The 16,399-nt window shown below is 36.3% G+C and overlaps 2 protein-coding genes across 3 annotated transcripts in view; one reads left to right on the forward strand and one right to left on the reverse strand.

Annotated features, from left to right (window-relative positions):
* Window positions 1-800, reverse strand: part of LOC117322249 (methionine--tRNA ligase, cytoplasmic-like) — a 33,801-nt gene extending 33,001 nt beyond the window's left edge. Inside the window, exon 1 of the mRNA XM_033877048.1 lies at window positions 627-800. Within this exon, the coding sequence (XP_033732939.1) occupies window positions 627-729 (103 nt within the window). The 5' untranslated portion in view covers window positions 730-800. The remainder of the gene's footprint in view (window positions 1-626) is intronic.
* A 232-nt stretch (window positions 801-1,032) lies between these two features.
* Window positions 1,033-14,883, forward strand: LOC117322250 (protein adenylyltransferase SelO, mitochondrial-like). Of its 2 annotated transcripts, none has more exons than XM_033877050.1 (13): window positions 1,033-1,573; window positions 2,653-2,791; window positions 4,162-4,307; window positions 4,444-4,567; window positions 6,191-6,306; window positions 7,064-7,167; window positions 7,890-8,059; window positions 8,594-8,628; window positions 8,937-9,137; window positions 9,638-9,758; window positions 10,113-10,270; window positions 11,773-11,951; window positions 12,096-14,883. In XM_033877050.1, the coding sequence occupies exons 1-13, from the start codon at window positions 1,086-1,088 to the stop codon at window positions 12,209-12,211; spliced, it is 2,097 nt and encodes a 698-aa protein (XP_033732941.1). In that variant the 5' UTR covers window positions 1,033-1,085; the 3' UTR covers window positions 12,212-14,883. The 2 variants fall into 2 exon arrangements, with proteins under 2 accessions (XP_033732941.1, XP_033732940.1); XM_033877049.1 differs by having other exon boundaries at window positions 1,035-1,573; window positions 12,093-14,883.
* Window positions 14,884-16,399: the final 1,516 nt, after the last annotated feature.

The following is a 16,399-nucleotide window of genomic DNA, read 5'->3' on the forward strand; positions in this document are numbered from 1 at the left end:
GTCATAGGATAATTTCACACTATTTCACTGTTTATATTATAAAGTGTTATTACCTTGTGAGTTCCCGAGAGTATCGGGCTTTTGGAATAATTACCCTTTGGTTCATAAGGGTGTCATTATATTGGTACTGAATTATATTTCTTCACATATGACCCAAATACCCAAATGATGGACAGAATTAAGACCAGAAACATTTTTGATAATTATTAGCAAAAGCAATTACAGTATGTACAAGTAACTTTAATGTAGAGTATATGTGATTGGAAATGGACGGCCCAGTTCATTTCTACAACTGTTACTATCTGGTTAGTATTTATAGAAAAAATCTTAGCCCCAACTCCAACTACATGTACAATGCATAATCTTACTAACACCAGACACTTGTGGTTAAACCAGCTCAACATAAATGCAATTATATTAATTTGGCTTATGATTCAGGTTGCATAAAATACACCATCAAAACAAATACAAAATGTACATAATTCCTGGTCCCAATCACAATGTCATGATGATTTCATGCGTAAAATAGAAATATGCATTGTAATCATACATGATGAAACATCTTAGGGGATAGTCATAGTGACATATGTCAGAGTGTAAATATTTTAGATTGAAATTTAATTTACCGTCATGTTTTCTCTCCACCAATTCTAGCTTAGTTCCTGATAATTCTGCCGCTGCCAGTATCTTCAAGGAATTAAAATTCCCCGGATTCGTGTGAAGCTTCATTCCGAAATAATCACTATTGACATGGAATGTCAACAACTTCACCGGTAAAGTGAAAAGCACGCACGTGTATATCAAAGGGCGATAACTCACTTCCTGAGAAAATACACCGGAAGTGTCTCTACTTTCGTTTTGTTTTCAGAAAACATATTTAGTCACTACATGTGAATGATGAAACTATGACGCATTCGAATAAACATATATGGTGTTATATTATGAAAGTATTGTATGGAGGTTGTTTTTCACACACGACAGTGTCTTTTTGATTGTATTTTGTATTTAGTTCGAATAAATAGATGGCGCTCTCTTACCGGAAGTCGGGTGTTTTGTAAACACTGCAATGCAGGCTTTCTGTTTCAATGTTTCGAAGATTTGCTGCTGAAACTTGCGCTGCAGTTGCGAGATTAGAAAGAAGGGAACGCGAGAATTCATTGAAGACTAAGCTGCTCCGTAGTCTCGTTGGCACACCGGCACTGTGTACATGGAGATGTATTGCAAGTTTTCATAGATCTCTGAATAACATGTCGACTTTGGAAACCCTTAATTTTGACAATCTCGTATTGAGATCCCTTCCGATTGACACTGAGAGTGAAATCTTCACTCGACAAGTATCGGGAGCATGTTTTTCAAAAATGAAACTTTCCCCAGTTGAAAATCCTACACTGGTATGCCATTCATCTTCTGCTTTATCCTTGCTGGACCTGAAAGAAACAGAAGTTCACGAGAAGAATTTCTGTGAATATTTTGCAGGGAATAAACTGATACCTGGGAGTGAACCTGCAGCACATTGTTACTGTGGTCACCAATTTGGATATTTCTCTGGTCAATTGGGGGATGGCGCTGCAATGTAAGAAAAGGCAATTTGAATCAAAATAATGTCTTCTGATTTTGTTTTCATATTGTTGTATTCATTTTGTATGTACATATATGTAGATGTACTGTACATGTACTGTAAAAAAAAGATATATGGTTGCATTGTAATTATGAAAGAAATTAGAAAGGTCAGTATGCTGATGCAGTTGAGGCAATGTTTTGGCTAGATGTTCTAATATAACTAACTGAACAACAAAAATATTTTAGTTACCAGGTCCAGTATGGGCCCCTGTAATAGGAAGGAGTAATGAAAAATACCATGCCAACCCTGGGGCTCCAACTCAACTAGCGATCTTTCACTCTGAAGGCAGGCATCCTATAACTAGCTAGGCTAGACTTCGCTAGTAAGGTGACCTATACTCTCCACTTTTAGCGACTCCGTCCTTCACAAAGTCTTTGTCCCAAAAGTCAACCACAACCCAGGTTTAACCTTCAAGGACGTAGAGTTGTGGCTTATCATGCCAGAGACCTGGGTTCGATTCCTGTTGGAGCATTCAACAGGAAGGTGTTTTTCCCTGTTCTTTCACATTGGCGCCCAACTAAAATCCAGTGGTGGTGGTATTAAGAATCTTGGGTTGAGTTTTGGGAAAATCTCAAGAAAAAACAATATAGGAATAGTTTAAATGTGGAGATTGTAGGTCACTTTACTAGCTTAGACTAGCAGGAATTTCCGACTAGTCTGAGCTAGTAAGGCAACTTTATATTCTCTTTTACGCTACTCCTTCCTTCACAAAGTCTTTGCCCCAACAACCACAACCCAGGTTCTTTAGCTCCAAGGAAGCCTCTCAATCTCTTATAGCTTTCACTTGGAGTGGCCAACGGCACCAAATCTGTACTAGAATGGAGTGATAAAAAATAACTTGCCTATGCTAGGGCACGAGCTAGTGAACTTTAGCTATCAAGGCAAACATATCATCCTACCATTACGCTAAAGGGAAATTCTCGCTAGACAGAGCTAATTTACACACCACCCATTTCATTAATCTTAAGTCTTTGTTGATTTTCTTTCATACTCTATAATAAAATGTGAATGGTGTGTTTTTTTTCTACTAGGTATTTGGGTGAAGTGGTGAATAAGAAAGGTGAGCGATGGGAAATCCAACTTAAGGGATCTGGACTGACCCCATACTCTCGGACAGCTGACGGACGCAAAGTGTTGAGGAGCACGATCAGAGAATTTCTATGTAGTGAGGTACACTCTTTGTTATACATGTAAATTATATATGCACAAATAATTGGTAAATGGATAGTTCAATCCAAATTTTTTTATTCTAATCGCCTTTTGTCCATCGTCGTCCGTTCTGTGTCGTCTGTCATCTGTCGTCCGTCCGTAAACAATTTACATTTTCAACTTCTTCTCCATAACTGCTGAACCAAATTGAATGAAATTTGGCAGGAAGCTTCCATGGCCAAAGGTCAACCAAAAGTGTGAATTATAATGGTTCCCCACCCCCCAGGGGCCTGAAATACGGGGCCAATAATGGTCAAATTAACTAAAATTTCAAAAATCTTCTTCTCAACTTCCAGATATTGTAGAATCTAATACTCTTCACAGATAAAAAGGTCTTAAGATGCTTTACCAAAATTGTGCATTTCATGACCCTGGGGCCTCACGTTTGCCCCGTGGGGAGGGGGTCAACTTTGCTATAGTTTATATAGGAAAATCACATTTTTGACTATCACTTGTTTCATTTCTATTGGAATTCATTCTAACTTGGTTAACATTATCAGCTTGTGATGGCAGTTTGATGGTATGAACATGTTGGCCCTGACTGACCCCCAGGGGTTGATGGGCGGGGCCAAAAAGGGTCAAATTAGTGGAAAATTCAGAAATCTTCTTCTCAAGACCCAAATAAGATAGAATCAAATACTTTTCATAAACCTGTGGAAGGGTCTGAATGTGCTTTACAAAAATTGTGAATTTCATGGCCATAGGTTCTCATGTTTGCCCCTTTAGAGGAGGTACCCTTTACTGTTGTTTATATAAGGAAATCACATTTTTGACTACCATTTGTGTCATTTCTATTGGAATCAGCAGTTTTGGAAAACAGTTTGCTGGTATGCAATTATTGGCCCCCAGGGGCTGGTGGGCAAGGTAAAAAAGGGTCAAATTTACAGAAATATTTCAAAACTCAGGTGACCGTTAAGGCCCATGGGCCTCTTGTTTGCAAAAGCGACTGATGAACCTTCAAGTTGACAAAAAATCTGTTTTATAGTTACATAAAGTTGAAAGCTATTGAACAGAAGAATGCAATTCTTACATATTTATTATCATTATGCCTATGTCCATGAACCAATGTCACATTTTAAGTTATTTGTAATCATATATGATGTTGGTGAATTATGCTTTACCGGTAATTGATATCTATTAGACTACACATGAAGTCTGTTCAAAAGTTTTTTCATTGAGGATATATGTAAATTTAAATCAGACAGGATATTTTTTAGGTTTTTTACACTTCATGTATAAGAATTCCAATGCATTATAAAATGTATGTTCTTAACAATAAAAATACATAAATATAAGCAGCAATAATTCAGATGTTACTTTTTTTTTATCAGGCAATCTTTAACCTTGGTATTCCTACAACGCGAGCTGGGTCGTGTGTGACCTCTGACTCGAGGGTACTCCGCGACATCTTCTACGATGGCCACCCCATACATGAACGATGCACCATTGTTCTGAGAATCGCTCCAACATTTTTGAGGTATGTAACATGAAGAGTATGGTATTTTGAGCACAAAGTTGTCATGGCGACTGAATTTCCATTGTGTACAGTTGTAGTTTGACTTAAGCATATCATTCTATTGTTTTAAACACTCTTGTTAACTTCCATTTTACAGATTTGGATCATTTGAGATTTTCAAACCTATGGACCCGGAGACTGGGAGAAAGGGGCCGAGTGTGGACAGGACAGACATATTGATACAGATGCTGGATTATACAATAAAAACGTTCTATACAGAGGTTAGTACCTCACAGCAGTATTATACTGATTGATGTGTTAAAATTACAGTATGCATCAGGCGTTCTGGTCCCCAAACACCGCCACAGTGGCAGCTAGGGTCCTAATCCCTTCCACTCACTCACATGGTTGAAACACTGTTTGAACACTGTTGGAATACCAGCTTAACACCAGAGTGGTTACCAGTATACTTCGCTGTATCAGTCAGTGTAGACAAGTGTTGGGGATTAGTGGAAAAAAGGAGCTGGCTAATTAACAGTCAGATGTGTATTACCTGTGGGTTTGTTTGTTTGTTTGTTTGTTTGTTTGTTTGTTTGTTTGTTTGGGTTTAACAGCCAATCAACGACAGTGGTTATGTAGGGCATGGTGTAAAATTGAATTGCCTCACTGAAGTGAATTCACAGCCGTTAAAGTGTCTAATTGTTAATATAAACAGCCAATCGCAGGCACACATTGTTTGCTAATTATGATTATAGTGTCATATATATACTTAAGACAAGTACAAATTCATACAACCATGTAACACCCATCACCCTGGGGGTGGATCTTCACTCAGATTACACTTTTCACCCTGGGGGTGGATCTTCACTCAAGTGACACTCATCACCCTGGGGTTGGATCTTCACTCAAGTTACACTCATCACCCTGGGGGTGGATCTTCACTCAAGTTACACTCCTCACCCTGGGGGTGGATCTTCACTCGGGTGACACTCCTCACCCTGGGGGTGGATCTTCACTCGGGTGACACTCCTCACCCTGGGTGTGGATCTTCACTTGGGTGACACTCCTCACCCTGGGGGTGGATCTTCACTCAGGTGACACTCATAACCCTGGGGGTGGATCTTCACTCGGGTGACACTCATAACCCTGGGGGTGGATCTTCACTCGGGTGACACTCATAACCATGGGGGTGAATCTTCACTCGGGTGACACTCATCACCCTGGCGGTGGATGACGATCATAACACTGTACTGTTGCATTGCTATGTCTCCTGCAATTTCTTACTTTTCTTTCACAAAACAATGGCTTAAAAACAGAATGATATCAAAACCTCAGACTGTCTTACTTCTAATTCATGTTTCACTAACCATTTCAAAATTTTTGAAAAGCAGTTAAAATGTCTTGTAGAAGCCTTAGTTTGAACCTGTGCAGTATACCTGAAAATAGAGGTTTATAAGTGTAATTCATGTATTTAGATACTGTTTTCCATACTTAAAATTGTACATGTACCTTGGTTGTCATGTTACTGTTTTCCATACTTAAAATTGTACATGTACCTTGGTTGTCATGTTACTGTTTTCCATACTTAAAATTGTACATGTACCTTGGTTGTCATGTTACTGTTTTCCATACTTAAAATTGTACATGTACCTTGGTTGTCATGTTACTGTTTTCCATACTTAAAATTGTACATGTACCTTGGTTGTCATGTTACTGTTTTCCATACTTAAAATTGTACATGTACCTTGGTTGTCATGTTAAATTTATTTACAGGATGTAAATAAATGGGGATTAAAAAAATACCTTGCAAATACATATCTGAAACGGTGATTATTCAAAATTTAAAAAGAAAAAAATTGGAACATACAATTTTACTCGCAATATTTTCATTATGATATTTTCAGATATGGGATAAATTTAAGGAAGATAAACAAAAGTTGTACCTGGAGTTTTTCCGAGAGGTTGTACGGAGGACGGCACGTCTGGTGGCGGATTGGCAATGTGTGGGTTGGTGTCATGGGTATGTTTACATTGACCCATCTTTTATTTCCAGACCATTGTTTAGTGGGAGTTAGAATGGAAAAGTGATTGTAAGACTTCCTTACCAAAGCTAGCTCATATTTGGATATTTGTCAAAAATCATCGTTTTGTTAAACCATCATATTTTACTTTCATTACGATATGCTTGTCAGATGTTGGATAAAGGGCTTTTTCATTTATGCAGTCTAACTGGTTTGTCAATTTTAAAATGTAGCATTTCAGGCATAAATCTATGTGAATACAGACCTTGAAAGTCGAGGCCGTCCAGGAAGCAAATCAAGGTCAATAGGCCTGTCTTTGTTTCATTAACGAACTATCCGGCCCAAACTCTCGAAATATTTTGACTGAGATAAGCAAAAATGGTCTGACTCTTATGCAAGAGTGAATAAAATGAAAATCTAGTTGATGGTTATATGTACAGTATTTTACAATGTCATATACATGATATTATGCTAATTTAAAAATAACTGTTGTTAGTTGTTAATTATAATATAAAATGATATCATCTGATCTCAATTACTTCAAAAATACCTGACAATATAGATTCTCTAAGGAAGATAATAAAAAACGGCCTACGAGAAATAACGGAGGGGAGAAATAATTAATATATACGCTTGTAGTTCCTCTTATATCTATTAGACCAAGAACTATTTATATGGTGGACAGGATTCAATGTATCCTAATTTGATCTTTTCTCATCTAATTATATTACTGAATGTTTTTTATGTCTTTTCTAGGGTGCTAAACACAGACAACATGAGTATATGTGGTGTGACGATAGATTACGGCCCGTATGGATTCATGGACCGTTACGATCCGGACTTTATCTGCAATGCTTCAGGTAGACATTTCTCGCACTGCAGCAAGGGATTTGGTTGAAAATATTTTTATTTGTTATTTATTTTTCATTTGGAAGTTATACACACTCAAAATAATATCGTATGATTCTATATATGTATCCTAAAATCCTGTTAGATTGAAATAATATCATAAGTAAGACTTATATTAGTAAAAGAGAGAAGATAAATGTGTCTCTATGTTGTTTTTGTGGGGGCCGCGGTGGCCGAGTGGTTAAGGTGTCCCGACACTTTAACACTAGCCCTTCACCTCTGGGTTGCGAGTTCGAAACCTACGTGGGGCAGTTGCCAGGTACTGACTGTAGTTTTTCTCTGGGTACTCCGACTTTCCTCCACCTCCAAAACCTGGCACATCCTTAAATGACCCTGGCTGTTAATAGGACGTTAAGCAAAAACAAACCAAATGTTTTTGTGTTGATAATCATTTGAGATGGGTATCTAATGAATTTCACATTCACCTTTTGTTAAAACACTGGTTTGATTCCCAGGTCAGACATATTTGCGTCCCCTACCTGACCACGTGGATTTTCTCTCATTTCCTCCCTCATAAGACTTTTTCCCATTTACTACCATTTCTATAGAGTATTTAGAGAAATGGATGGTTTTGCAGATCAAATGCAAATACCTCAAGATTCTTTTTCCAAATAAATTTTTTTTCAAAAGTCATAATATGTTTTATATATGACGTAATACGTCTCCATTGTAGATGATGGTGGTCGATATACTTATCAGAAACAGCCTGAGATATGTAAATGGAATTGTCAGAAGCTAGCTGAAGCTATAAAAGAGGCCATTCCTCTGTCAGAAACGGAGAAAGAACTGGGGATATTTGATGAGGAATTCTCACGACACTACACTCAAAAAATGAGGAGAAAGGTCTGTACACACAGTGATGTTTGGCTTCAGATGTTAATTTGATGTCAGGTATTGTTCATATAAGTAGTGTAGAAGAAATTTACATATTGTAAATAATAAAATTGTAAAATCTGGACAGTTCCATGTTTAGGAGCTTTGTGATCAATGCAATATCGCAATGACATAAGTATGATTGCAAGATTTCTGTGAACAGTTTGAAAACAAGACACATGATTGCAAGATTTCTGTGAACAGTTTGAAAACAAGACACAAGATATCTGTGAATGTTTTGAAAATAAGACACTAGATTTCTGTGAATGGTTTGAAATCAAGACACTAGATTTCTGTGAATGGTTTGAAAACAAGTCACCGAATTTGTAGAAATCTATATAGCAGAAATACATAAACAGTTTAACCCTAACAAAAATAAATGCTGTTTTAATTTACTGGTAGTGAATTTATGCAGTCTGATTAATTACATTACTTGACAAAAAAGTAAGGACGATTTTGGCTGCGGGATGTTGGCTTATATTAATGATGAATTATGTTTTTCAGTTGGGACTGTTGAACACAGACTTACCGGAGGACGGGTTAGTATTTCTGTCAAAGTCACTAGAATAAGATTTCTACATTCTTAGGATTATAATGCTATAAATAAACTATAGTAAATACAGACTCTGTTTAAGTAGAAATAAACATTCAGCTCCGATGGTAAAAGTTCTATGTTTGATGTACTTGGTTGACTTGAATACATTGGATATCTCAATGTTTTTCGATGGGCTCCGTTGACGTCAAGATAATGAGGTTACACAATGTATATCAAAAGGAGAACAAATTTTAAAATGATTATTGTAAATTGTTCTGTAATTATTTTGGTATTTGAAACCTTTATTCTCAGTTTGTTGGTCGAGAAGTTTATGGAGACAATGAAAATGACCGGAGCAGATTTTACAAATTGTTTCCGTTGTCTCAGTCGCCTCCCCTTGCCAGGAAGTTCCGATTATGACTCGGCGGTCACTGAGGTGACCGAGTATATCCTATCCCAGTGTGCAACAGTAGAGGAACTGAAAACATCGTATAAACCCACGATGGATCCGAGGTAATGTTATTGATCAGAGGATATTTTGTATATATAGGATCGTCGTATTCGAGTTTCTGTTTCATATTAAGATTTGGAGACAAGACTTCCTTGCAAAAATGATGAATTTGTGACAGGTTTTCATTAATCTTGGATGAAATGATAACAATCCTGAAATATTTCTCATCACATGATCATTTTATTTTTTCATATAATTTTTGACTGTTTATCTTTTAATAGTCTCCATGGTGACATCTGAATATAATCTGTATGTGTGTATCACTTTCATTTCAAATGAGAGTATAAATATTCACTTGTCAAATATTTGCTAAAGGAGTATCCCAGCTTATGGGCAATCACAAAACTCCTTTATAGAAAACAAGAATGTTAAGCTCACTATCGTATGATAAAGAATTGAAATACATGTGGAAGGTGATAATGTTAAAACGTCAATGTGAATCTGACATAGAGATGGGCTTCTTGGAGGTTAAATGTGTAAACAGGAAGTTTTGTTTCTACAGACAACTACAGATGTTTATGATGTTGATGCAGACCAACCCGGGAATCCTGAATGCTCTGGGGCGGGGTTTTAGTGCCTTTGTTAAGGAGATAGAGAAAATGGAGAAAGCTAAAGAACTTCAGGTGAGATTTAAAATCTGACACCAATCGCAAAATTTTGTATGAAGCTGGACAAATACCTAGTAGTGTCCAAAAATTGTGTCGCATTTTGTTTTATTTGAACCTGTGTCTGCATATTATGTTATATAGATTTAATTCATAAAGTTGTAACACATTTTCAATGTTTTATGAGCAAGTCTGCAAAATTTTCTTTTCAATAATTTTGTGTTGCAAAACGCAACAGTGGCTTGATTGTGGCAGAACTACTGGTAAAATACTGACTTCCAAAAATAAGTCAAGTGATGGAATGTATAGAGTATTGATAGCAAGTATAATGAAATTTGATTCCTAATATCTTAATTGTATTGATTTTGTTAGGATATGACACAAATATCTAAAACCGACGAAGACCGAAAGTTGTGGACTGAATGGTTTTTACAATACACCGAAAGACTAAAGCTAGAGGCCAAAGACTGTAGTGACCTTGAGAATGCAAGTAAACTGAGGTCACAGGTCATGAACTCTGTAAACCCAAGGTAATTTAAATAATACATGTGATAAATATCATTTTTATATACCCGTCAAATTTTACAGGAGTATTATAGTATGGCGTTGCCCAGCCCTCTAGCTGTCCGGTATAAACTTTTGTTTGTCCGTCGATTACCTCCTACATTTTGAGACCAATCTCTTTGAAACATTGTATACATTATAATCATGATATATGAAGTTTTGTTTCCCCAAAAAGAATTTTGATTCAACTATTTCTAACAATTTTCAAAGGATCTCTTTGAAACTTTGTATACAACAAACTCGTGATATGAAGTTGTGTTTCCCGAAAAAGAATTGTGATTTGACTATTTTTGCAGAAGTTATCGCCCTTCATTCATTTCAGTATTTGGGTCGGAGATCTATATTTTTTGACAGAATTCATTGAAACCTGGTAGGCTTTATAAACATCATATAAAGTTGTGTTTGCCTGATAATACTTTTTGAAATAATATTTTTGTAAAAGTTTTTGTCCTCTGTACATTTCAGCATTCGATTCTTGTATGGAGAACGCCTTTTTACGTTTCTTTGAGATTTATTGTCATGATATAAAGTTATGTTTCCCTGAAAAAAATTTGATTCAGCTTTTTGGCAGAAGTTATTATTCCCTTTGTATATTTTTAGTACTTGAATCATTTTCTTTGTAATGAAAGGTGAAATTTATAGCATGCCAGCTAGCCTCTCTTAAGGCAAATCTTATTTTAATGCAAAGTAGCATATAATACTGTCTGGCAATCGACAGGCGTATATTGCTCCAGTCCGTGGTACTCTTAGTTACATAGATTCGTACTCTTATAAGTTTTGTAAATGTTTTACTTGAACAGGTAAACATTTAAAAAAAGAAAAAAAATAATGAAAACAAAGCCTGTAAGTTGTAGTGATTTGATAATTTATTAGCAGCGTGGCATCGGAATGGATTTAATAATATTAGTTTAGGGAAATAAATTAATCATATGTGTATTTGGTTAAAAGTGGTGGGAGATTTGTTTTGAAGTTCTTGAAGGTTTTGATTCCCTGTATAATTTCTGTACATTTGCTTTAATTATTGTTTTATTACTGTTTTGTGTTCTGTAACCATGGACTCTTCTTTACTTTATTTAGTATTATCTCCCCGTAGTGTATAAGTTTATCTTTTATTCATGATTTAAAACTGTGGCCTGTTAAGTTCATCTTGAATGACCTGTCTGTCTACCTTCTGATTGGGCATTTTCTAGAATAAATCTTAAGACACATGTGAAGTAAATTAAATTCAATATTATTTGTTGTTGAAGACTTGCTGGAAACATTATGATGGACGACAAAGTATTCCACGGTTGAAATCTTCCACATTGCAAATCAGATACTCTGTTGCTTCATTTTGTGACAGATGTTGAACTTTTTATCTCTGGCTACAGTTTTAAAATTGGTTTCAGTAAAACGTACTTACTGAGTTAAAATAATTTATGATAACCTATGAGAGAATGTTAATCGGTGTGTCTGAACTCCCCTCTAGATTTATTCTGAGAAACTACATCGCCGAGAACGCCATACGCGCTGCAGAGAAGGGAGATTACTCAGAGGTCCAGCGAGTACTTAAGTTACTAGAGAATCCATTCAGTGAGGCTGATGACCTTGGTGACCTTTCAGAGCTGTCACTAGGTGGCAGCACTTCCACCACAGACGCAGACTCGGGTAAGCATGACAAAGTCAGACAAAGTATAAATATACCTGTCAACATGGATAACAGTCCAGAGACCTGACTATCTGACATTCTTTCAAATTATTTTTTTCGTAATTGGTCATCTGTTCAATATATATTTCTTTTATTTACAGCAGGAGCTGCAGGGCCGAGCGGTGCTGCCACCAAGGGAGATAACTCTCAAACCTGTGACACTGCAGTACAGTACGACTGTAAACCACCCGAGTGGGCGCAAGCTTTACGAGTCAGCTGATCTTCGTAAACACTTTCCTGTGACACAAGCTTGACCAGACAGTGACCATTAGGTCATAATTAAACCAATGATGATGGTTATGTGGTCAGTAATGAAAGAATCCAGGATGGACATATCTGGTCAAAGCAAAATGTCGTAGGAAGGTGCTTAATTTTGTCTGTACCGCTGTGTTAGTTAAAGATAGGAATTGGGTATATTACGTAGGTACTGTATTTATCCTCAAATAAGTCCCCTCCTGAGCGTAAAAGTTTAATTTCAAGTTTTAAGAGGGATTATTTCTTAACCATTTAGCTTACTATTTTCAAATTGATGATTCTTCAGAAATGAAGAAGGGGGCTTGTTTATCGACAGGGGCCTATTTTTGGATAAATATGGTATTGTGATTTCAATCAGTCTGTCAATCACTACTGCACCTATCTTGGTGATTAAAGAACATTTGCAGTGAGCTGGGAACACTTTGACAGGTTAATTTCATTCTCTGAGCTCTAGAACTGCTGTATAATTATTGGAATTATAAGTTGATAGCATGATAAACACAAGCTTTAGATTATGAAGAATTAATAATCCACATTCAGTATGTTATTAACACAGTGGTTCAGACCCTGATGTAGATATCTTTGATGTGACACACATCTTAATGAAGGCATTAGTTTAAATCTGGTTACCTAGGTAACTGATGCTGGATGTATAAAGATACTACGGTAGGGACATTATTTTGTAGATAGAGTTATGATATCGGTCTGTAGACTGACATACCTGTAGGTCGGCCCTCACCTTTACATTATTAGGTCACCTGAGATGAAGTCTCGAGTAAAGAATTGCAATCACCTTTTGTCTGGCATCGTCCGTCGTCAACAGTTTACATTTTCAACTTCTTCTCAATTACCATGAGGCCCAGGGTCATGATATTGGGCCTGTAGATGCTTGGAGGAAGGGTACTAAGTTTGTTCAAATGAATAACCTTGACCTATTTTCAAGGTCATAGGGTCAAATGTGCAAAAATCTTTAAACAATGTCTTCCAAATAAGAGGACCAGAGACCTGATATTCGGTTTGTAGCATGTTGGACTGAAGTGCTACCAAATTTGTTCAAATGGATGACCTTATCCTACATTCAACAGTTGAGCGATACAGGCCCATTGGGCTTCATTAGGTTTCTGTATGTACACCAAGCCGCACCTTTCCCTATACAAACAGTACCTCGTCCTTTGTAAGCTGATATGCCTATACGGAATACATTCATAATGTACTTAGTTATACAAATGTAAAAACAAAGCAAAAAATTATAAATATATGTATATTCAAGACATTTTTTTTGCAATAATGCATATTTATTGTTATTTTCATTTTTTCATTAAATACTATGTTAGACATGTATCGACCTGTTCAATCCAAGTGTTACAAACTTTTAAATCTTTTTAAATCTGATAACATGAGCTTATGGTGCCACAAATCTCACTTGTCACATCAGTAGCCAGCATATAGTCCTATCTTATCAATTAACTTTGCCCCACTTGATGTTGGTACCATTATATGCAGGTTCCACTAAAAGGAAATATTTTTTATGTATGCTTTGTTTTTAAATCCACTAATTGAACAGATGGATTAATAATTAAATCTAAAATTTGCCTTGTTCTTTTTATTAAAAAATTACTTTAAAAAGCTTTCCTCAAGTTAATTATTGAAACCAAATGAAATGTCAGTTGTGAACTTTTTGCGTTGAGCAGTATGAAATTTGTTTTTAACTGACTATAGTTGTTAAGTGAAATGATAAAAAACACAGAAGGTAGTTATAGCCAGAGAATTTTGATGAAGTTTTCAGACAGGTGGTAGATTTTGCAAAATAGCTGTAGTACAAATGGTGTACCATTAGCCTTATACATAATCTGGAAGACTTTAAATGATAATACAGAGGACTTGATGGTGTATACAGGTACTTTGTGACTCTTTTATTGACCACAGTTTTGTGTGGAGATATGAAACTACGAACCTCTGTTGTTATTGTTTATTATGCATAAATGAAAATAAAAATTATGATATTAAATTAATTTTGAATGCATGGTAACCCTTTTCTTTTGTTTTTTGTTTTTTTGTTAGCAAAGTCAAGATGGTGGTCTGTTTATATCACCCAGCATGCATCATCTGTTATCTGTTCCTTTCTTGTTATAACCATTTCTTGAGAATTACTGGATAAATCTTTTTTCAAATTTCATACTAGTATGTATGTTTCCATTTTGGGACTGATCAGAAAAATGGCTGACAGGCATCCATCTTGTCTATTAGTCTCCACTGTGAAGATATTTGTTCTTTATTTGGAGCTAATATATATTTAACATCCCGACAACCAATATCATGTGATGGCGGAATAGGTTCAGTGGACGTTTAGAAGGTTTTAGTTGGAAATATAACCGAAAAATGTTAAGAAAATAACTTGATACTGTGGTAGTAAATGAAAACTGTTAAGTTACGATACGTTGATACAAAGTAGAAGGCTGTGATTATATGTGATGCGAGTCTTGTATTATGAATTGACATTTGAAGTAATGGTAATAGTGAAAAATAGTTTTTAATTAACTTTCATCTGTACAATATGTGATGTATGATTTGTACATGTTGTAATTTTGTTCAAATGAGCCAATATTCACAGAATAAAAGAATTATATTGAATTAAAATTGAAGTATTCATAAAAGTCTTGTTTAAGGAGGGCTGTTGGTTAAGGTGTGAAGGTCATCAGGTGTCCAAGCTAAATAACAGACATCAGTAGGTGTCCCAGATAAATAATGCAGACATCAGTAGATGTCCCAGATAAATAACAGACATCAGTAGGTTTTCCAGATAAATAACACAGACATCAGTAGGTGTCCCAGATAAATAACACAGACATCAGTAGGTGTCCCAGATAAATAACACAGACATCAGTAGGTGTCCCAGATAAATAACAGACATCAGTAGGTGTCCCAGATAAATAAGACATCAGTAGGTGTCCCAGATAAATAACAGACATCAGTAGGTGTCCCAGATAAATAACACAGACATCAGTAGGTGTCCCAGATAAATAATACAGACATCAGTAGGTGTCCCAGATAAATAACAGACATCAGTAGGTGTCCCAGATAAATAACAGACATCAGTAGGTGTCCCAGATAAATAACACCGACATCAGTAGGTGTCCCAGATAAATAACAGACATCAGTAGGTGTCCCAGATAAATAACAGACATCAGTAGGTGTCCCAGATAAATAACAGACATCAGTAGGTGTCCCAGATAAATAACAGACATCAGTAGGCGTCCCAGATAAATAATACAGACATCAGTAGGTGTCCCAGATAAATAACAGACATCAGTAGGTGTCCCAGATAAATAATACAGACATCAGTAGGTATCCCAGATAAATAACAGACATCAGTAGGTGTCCCAGATAAATAACAGACATCAGTAGGTGTCCCAGATAAATAACACCGACATCAGTAGGTGTCCCAGATAAATAACAGACATCAGTAGGTGTCCCAGATAAATAACAGACATCAGTAGGTGTCCCAGATAAATAACAGACATCAGTAGGTGTCACAGATGAATAAGACATCAGTAGGTGTCCCATATAAATAACAGACATCAGTAGGTGTCCCAGATAAATAACAGACATCAGTATGTGTCCCAGATAAATAACACAGACATCAGTAGGTGTCCCAGATAAATAACAGACATCAGTAGGTGTCCCAGATAAATAACAAACATCAGTAGGTGTCCCAGATAAATAACAGACATCAGTAGGTGTCCGAGATAAATAATAGACATCAGTAGGTGTCCCAGATAAATAACAGACATCAGTAGGTGTCCCAGATGAATAAGACATCAGTAGGTGTCCCAGATCAATAACAGACATCAGTAGGTGTCCCAGATAAATAATACAGACATCAGTAGGTGTCCCAGATAAATAACACAGACATCAGTAGGTGTCCCTGATAAATAACACAGACATCAGTAGGTGTCCCAGATAAATAACACAGATATCAGTAGGTGTCCCTGATAAATAACACAGACATCAGTAGGTGTCCCAGATAAATAACAGACATCGGTAGGTGTCCCTGATAAATAACAGACATCAGTAGGTGTCCCAGATAAATAACAGCCATCGGTAGGTGTCCCTGATAAATAATAGACATCAGTAGGTGTCCCAGATAAATAAC

The sequence above is a fragment of the Pecten maximus genome, chromosome 2 (assembly GCF_902652985.1).
Source record: "Pecten maximus chromosome 2, xPecMax1.1, whole genome shotgun sequence".
In the NCBI taxonomy this organism is placed as follows: domain Eukaryota; kingdom Metazoa; phylum Mollusca; class Bivalvia; order Pectinida; family Pectinidae; genus Pecten; species Pecten maximus.

Excerpts from the sequence above, each read along its gene's own strand:
- LOC117322250 (XM_033877049.1), top strand. The coding sequence starts at position 1,086 with ATGTTTCGAAGATTTGCTGCTGAAACTTGCGCTGCAGTTGCGAGATTA. Across the intron at positions 6,307-7,063 it reads TGTGTGGGTTGGTGTCATGG|GGTGCTAAACACAGACAACA; the intron begins GTATGTTTACAT and ends TGTCTTTTCTAG. Across the intron at positions 11,952-12,092 it reads CACCACAGACGCAGACTCGG|CAGGAGCTGCAGGGCCGAGC; the intron begins GTAAGCATGACA and ends TTTTATTTACAG.